Consider the following 5,789-nt stretch of genomic DNA (forward strand, 5'->3'; position numbering starts at 1 on the left):
ACATGCAATTGAAATTGAATTGATTATCATGAGCACAGTGCTAATTTTGGTTGAAATACATCCATCTCGCCACTTATTCAAGAACAGAGCAGCTGGAGAAACAGTGAATGAAAAAACCTACAAGGCAGTTATTTTTGAAGGACTATGCATACTACTGGGCAGACAGTGATGGCAAACTGTGTCAGAACATTCCTGGACTGTCCGAGATGACTGTGTGGTAACGTAGACATTTTCACACACAACTTGGCAACGGCACCAGCCAGATTTTATACTTATGAAAAACCATCTTTTGATTGGGCACTTGCCAAATTGTGGGCTAAAAGGTCTAAAGGTAATTAACTACTGTACTGCACTTGCCTACTTGGAAATTTAAATAAGACTATAAATAAGTTTAGTAGGCCTAAGTCTTAGCGATATCACAGAGTATTTTGTAAACTAAACCAATCTCATAAAGTTAAAGAAGATTCCTAGAAACATACAGATGTAATGAGCCGAGTATGTAGATCATACTTGTTTTTAGTAAAAAAAACACACACCAAAAAAGGAAGAAAAGAAAAAGGAAAAAAGAAATTACAGAGAGAGTGATCTATGGAAATGTCCCACTACTTTCCTACTTTTTCAGCTTTTTATACTTCACATACAGGAGATCAGATTTTTTACACCCTGGAGACAATCATGTGGTGTAGATATATGATCGATAGACATTATCAACATCAACAAACTTTTATCATAACAACAGTCCCAAATGATTGCAATTCTCATCTGGCTAGAATCATCTTAAAACTATCTCAAACACAGAAATATATGTGTAACAAATTTAAAAAATAACATTTGTCATAGGGTCTCTGATAAATTACCTATTTAAGAAGTCAACCATGTGCATTGAAATATTTCTAAGAGAAAGAACAGATACATAGAATAATATGTAAGCAACATGTTTAAAAAGAATAAAAATCTAAAAGAAATTCCACAGTAGTTTAAAAATTTACCTTTATTGAGATTCAGGATTGCCACTGTAGAAGTGGAATACACAAGTTGTAAAAGTTGTCGAGACCAGTTGGAAAGTCTTTTGTAGAATGCCACGATATCAATTTTCTGGTCATTGAAGCCCGGCCTGTAAGGTGAGGATCCTGTGACATAAAAATTGGAGCATTAGATTCAATAAGTAAACACGAGTGAACATCCAAAATGTGACAAACAAACCAAAATTAGTAGATGATCATCTTTGTAAGTTCCAATGACACATTTTGCTGCAGCATCAGTTTTGCCACCCATCATTACTGGACAACCTCCTTCTTGAAAATGTTGAGAGAGCTTTCCTAATTGAGGCGCCCAATCACAATTCCCAGTCACATGAAGTATACGAAAATCCACATTAAACTTATTAAGAACATATCCCACCTGTAGAAATCAACTGTGTTCTCAAAAGTTAACAATTTAAGCAAGTAACATTAAATATCGAAGTGTTACCTCAATGCTACCAATCCATTCACGTGAACAATAAAAATTTTCTGGCTTATCTCCAATATCTACGAGGATTTTCTGGATCTCAGGAATACTTGGAACGGAAGATTGGGAATACTCTTTGTTCTGACTTCGTAAAATCCATGAGCATATAGTTTGGAGAGTTCTGTAGCCGCAGCCCCAACCCTAAAAATGCCAACGTAATTTACTAGTTGTAAAATCCTAATAAATAAAACAGGAAAATTAATAAAAACTCAACAGCTTACCACATCATTAAAGCCATCACAGTTGTAATGAAAGTAATCATAAACGCCTTTTACTATTACAGCGTCTTCTTGTTTTCCACCATTATCAGGTAGCGGCGTTCCAACATGTGGATTGGACATCAGAGATCCCAGGTAAGACATGTCAACACCACCACTTTTGACTTTTGGCTACACCTTTTCTCGCTCAAGATATACCTATCTCAGTTTTTTTGTTTTGGTTTATTTGGTGATGTGTCTGTTTACATTTCGGTTTTTGTCGTCTGCTACGCTCCAGTGTGCCGGTTGCCGGAGGTCACCTCGAAGAACAAAACATCTCTCACGACGACGTAGTCTAAACTCACTCTGAAACTTTCTGCAGTATCTTAGACACAGCTTTGCGATATTTTTTTGTTTCACCAGGTTTGCCGTCGCCTTAACTTTTTATGATCACATATGTAGGCTCTGAAGCAAAGGTAGACAGACACTAAGGGCAAACATGACACGATGGACTGGCAGCCTGTTTCAGCGCAGCTTATGAACCTTGGCGGGTAAGGTCCGCAGACAACAAGCTTGAGAAAAGCAAGCAACAGGCAAACGAAAAACAAGTTGCTTCCATAAGCTGCGCTGACTCCACCCGGTCTCTAGATTTCTTTTGGAAGGTCTAAAGGATGATGCCAAAGGATCTTATAGGAGTTTAAAAATCAAGTCACATAAAATAAAATTAGAAATACTATTTAATTGCTGAATTCTGTCCAGTCAATATGGTGGATAAGAACTAAATTCATGTCACATGGAAAAGAAACTTAAAAATAAACACTAATTAAATTGAAATAAAAGGCATACAATACATCCATGCATCAAAAACAATTTTAACAAAGTACAGTTTGTCCAGAACTGAAAATATGCCAGTATTTTCGAAAGACTTAAAAATTTTACTATCACTTAATTATTGATACAAGTCAAAACAGCATTACTGATTTGTCACAAGAATGCAGTTGCACAGTAATTAATAGCTAGACTCATGATAAAGTCATTAAAGTCTTTAACAGATATTGGCAACACTAGAAACGTGTCTTAGTTTCACATTTTGAAGTTCCTCCAATGTAATAATTGGTTTTCCTCTGTCCTGCATCATCTCATCGGAATGCATTTTTGGTACCGATTGTCTCCTACGTGGAAGTGTTAGAGACATTGAATGATGAAAAACAGGAGACGGGAATGGTGGCGGAGGGGGAGGAGGCATTGGTGGTGGCGGCGGTGGTACAGAAAATAAACTTTGATCTGATTTCAAAGCTACATCTTTTTCACCTGCAAATTTTTGTGGAAATGAACTTAATTGCTTGGTAAATAAGGTGGAAGAGAAAGCTAAGAAAACTCACCTGATTTTAGTGAGCTGACAGTTGCACGCAACTGGTTGATTTCCAGTTGCAAGTCACTTAGTTTATCCATGATTGCACTTTCCTGCTGCCGCCACTTGCACAACTCATCCCTCTCCAAGCAGTGACAGTTACCTAATAATAACGTTAATAGATAAACATGGCAGTGGTATACCTGATAATACCTCTAAATAAATGTAAGATATTTGTTACATACCATTTGATTGGGTTCGTCCGATACTATTTGTCATCTCTCTGACTTCCTCAGGATTGTCAAATGAGTCAAAAGAGGCCATAAAAACATCTGAATCAGAATCTAATATGTTCCTAGAGCTATCAACAACACAAGACTCCGGAGAAACTTGTAATTCCTCAGCAGCTCTAATGATTGTGCCAGCACTGAACGCCTTATGAAATGTTGGCGTAGTTTGAGTCTGGCCATCACGAACAGTTGACAAAGATTTCTTCAAATGTTTCCTGGATGGAACACAACTTAACCAAAATAGTTTTGTTTTTTTGGCACGTCGTTGAAGTAGTTTCCCAACCGATGAAAAATACTGCAACATCATGGAATTATTACCCACATGTAGACAAGACAAAACACGAAAATCGTGATAATATCACATAATACCGACATAGTTGCTGTCGTCAGTCATTTTCAATCAAATATATGGGCCAATGTGACATATACATCAAAGAAATTAGCTCCTAAGCACACACTGCTCGTTGATTGGTTTGATGATTGATGATACTTCAAAGGACAGACCACTCTTTTTGACTTTGTTTTGATTTGAAACTGCTAGGAGCAATACATTTTCCGGTTCCGTCGATGCCGTCGAGAGGTAAGTTCACGAATTTTTTAAGCGTGGTCGGTCGGTCGGGTTGGTCGGTCAGTCGGCCAGGTCAGACGTGGTCACTTGTCATACCTTGATGATCAATCTTGGTCCCTTCCCTACCCCCTACCCTTCTCTCCCCCCACCTCGCCTCGCCTCCCCTTCACCCCTCCCCTCAGCCTCCGAATGAATGCATGGAAGAACGTCCGGCTATCAATGGGGTCTGGCTATGTTTCATTCTTTGCAAAAGTGGCATTCCAAAATTACAATGTTTAGATAGACTGTTTAGATTTAAATGTGCTGTGGAAATTCAACCATGTAGGGAGTAATATAGAAATAACCGGACCACACTTCTTTAGGGTCATCAGATAAGTCAGAAACTGCTGTTACACACTCAGATATTCTTTTTATTTAAAAGAAAATATGTTTGGTTTTGGCCTCTCTCTATATCAGGTACATTTTGTTCTGCTTAAAAAAAATAAGCCTGCTCTTAAAACTCTTATAGTCTTCACCACAACACACCATACATGACTTCTACCATAATTTCAGACTTGCAAAAGGAGAGCATACACATAAAATACTGTGATTTGGTTCACCACATTAACAAATCTACCTTAAAATATTTAACATATTGTGATTGGCAAAAAAAATAATGATAAAACTGTAAAGTAAATTATGACAATTCATGCTGTTTGTTAACAACTGTTATAAAAATATAAATACAAATTAACAATTGGTAAAATAAAGGAGTACGAAACCTGTTACATTTTTCAAAATATACAGTAAAAAATAGCATTTTCACATAGCCTCAGAAATAGAAAAAACATAGAGCACATTTAAAATTGGCATTTTGATACACTTGCAACAACTCCCTAAATGAAAGTAAGCAAGTAAAGTAGGTAAAATAAAAAATAGTATTTATAAGACACCCTTCTCTTTGCCTCGTTTTAGATGAAGTCTTTATAGGGACATTTGTTAGTGAAGTAATTTCAAGAAACCATAGAAAGTAAGAATGTAATGTCTTGGAGAACATCATTCAAACATTGTACTCCTTGATCAGGTTACCAGCAATTACAAGGCGTTGAATCTCAGAAGTTCCTTCATAAATTTCTGTAATTCGGGCATCGCGATAATGACGCTCTGCAGGCATATCACTAACATAACCCATTCCCCCCAAAATTTGAATTGACTGGTGGGCACAGAAAGTAGCCGCCTCAGATGCAGCTAACTTGGCCATAGCAGCTTCCTGAAACAAGGTAAAAAGTGGGATTAGGAGTTCATGCATGTCTAGTCACTTCTTTAAAGTGTGTGGTACTGCAAAAGCAAAATACCTTGGTGAATGGCTTATTGTTATCTTTCAGAAAAGCAGCTCGCCATGTAAGGAGACGTGCAGATTCAAGTTGGAGGGCCATATCAGCAAGTTTGAACTGAAGAGGGGAAAAAACAACTCAATAAGAAAAATGTTTACTGGAGTCAAAATGAATTTTACCATAAGGCAACATAAGTTCAAACCTGAATAGCCTGCAATTTTGTAAGAGGTGCACCAAATGCTTCACGTTTTGTAGCATAATCTACAGCTACATCTAGTGAGGCTTGTGCAATACCCAAAGCTTGAGCAGCAATACCAATTCTTCCAGAGTCTAAACAAAAATTATGTGTCATTGTGTGCAATATGAAAATAAGCCAAATAAGTTGCTTCTTTAGATTACATACCAAGAGTCATCATTGCTATCTTGAAACCCATTCCTGGTTTCCCTAACATGCTATCTTTAGGCACTTGACAATCTTCAAAGATCAGGGAGCAAGTTGATGATGCACGAATACCCAATTTATCCTCTTTTTTACCTAAAGATAAGCCTGGGCAAAAATAT

General features: G+C 37.2%; 3 protein-coding genes across 4 annotated transcripts; all 3 read right to left on the minus strand.

Annotated features, from left to right (window-relative positions):
* Positions 1 to 582: 582 nt before the first annotated feature.
* Positions 583 to 2,075, minus strand: LOC113209545 (ufm1-specific protease 2). The gene is made up of 5 exons (XM_026427109.2): positions 1,731 to 2,075; positions 1,471 to 1,650; positions 1,204 to 1,401; positions 990 to 1,130; positions 583 to 893 (listed from the first exon to the last, which is right to left on the minus strand). Exons 1-4 carry the CDS (start codon positions 1,869 to 1,871, stop codon positions 1,002 to 1,004), a joined length of 648 nt encoding a protein of 215 aa, XP_026282894.1. The 5' UTR covers positions 1,872 to 2,075; the 3' UTR covers positions 583 to 893; positions 990 to 1,001.
* A 350-nt stretch (positions 2,076 to 2,425) lies between these two features.
* On the minus strand, positions 2,426 to 3,983 carry LOC113209526 (mitochondrial fission regulator 1-like). 2 transcript variants are annotated; one of them, XM_026427085.2, is made up of 4 exons: positions 3,721 to 3,983; positions 3,303 to 3,642; positions 3,089 to 3,220; positions 2,426 to 3,008 (listed from the first exon to the last, which is right to left on the minus strand). In XM_026427085.2, exons 1-4 carry the CDS (start codon positions 3,739 to 3,741, stop codon positions 2,752 to 2,754), a joined length of 750 nt encoding a protein of 249 aa, XP_026282870.1. In that variant the 5' UTR covers positions 3,742 to 3,983; the 3' UTR covers positions 2,426 to 2,751. The 2 variants fall into 2 exon arrangements, with proteins under 2 accessions (XP_026282870.1, XP_026282869.1); XM_026427084.2 differs by having other exon boundaries at positions 2,426 to 3,017; positions 3,721 to 3,978.
* A 321-nt stretch (positions 3,984 to 4,304) lies between these two features.
* On the minus strand, positions 4,305 to 5,775 carry LOC127749530 (short-chain specific acyl-CoA dehydrogenase, mitochondrial-like; the record flags this gene model as incomplete). Its single annotated transcript, XM_052268044.1, is given in 4 exon segments — positions 4,305 to 5,164; positions 5,250 to 5,345; positions 5,431 to 5,558; positions 5,632 to 5,775. Coding segments are annotated over 4 exon segments (578 nt in total), but the record flags the coding sequence as incomplete, so codon positions are not given.
* Between the last annotated feature and the right edge of the window lie 14 nt (positions 5,776 to 5,789).

The sequence above is a fragment of the Frankliniella occidentalis genome, unplaced genomic scaffold (genome assembly GCF_000697945.3).
Source record: "Frankliniella occidentalis isolate FOCC.00 unplaced genomic scaffold, Focc_3.1 Scaffold63, whole genome shotgun sequence".
NCBI lineage: Eukaryota > Metazoa > Arthropoda > Insecta > Thysanoptera > Thripidae > Frankliniella > Frankliniella occidentalis.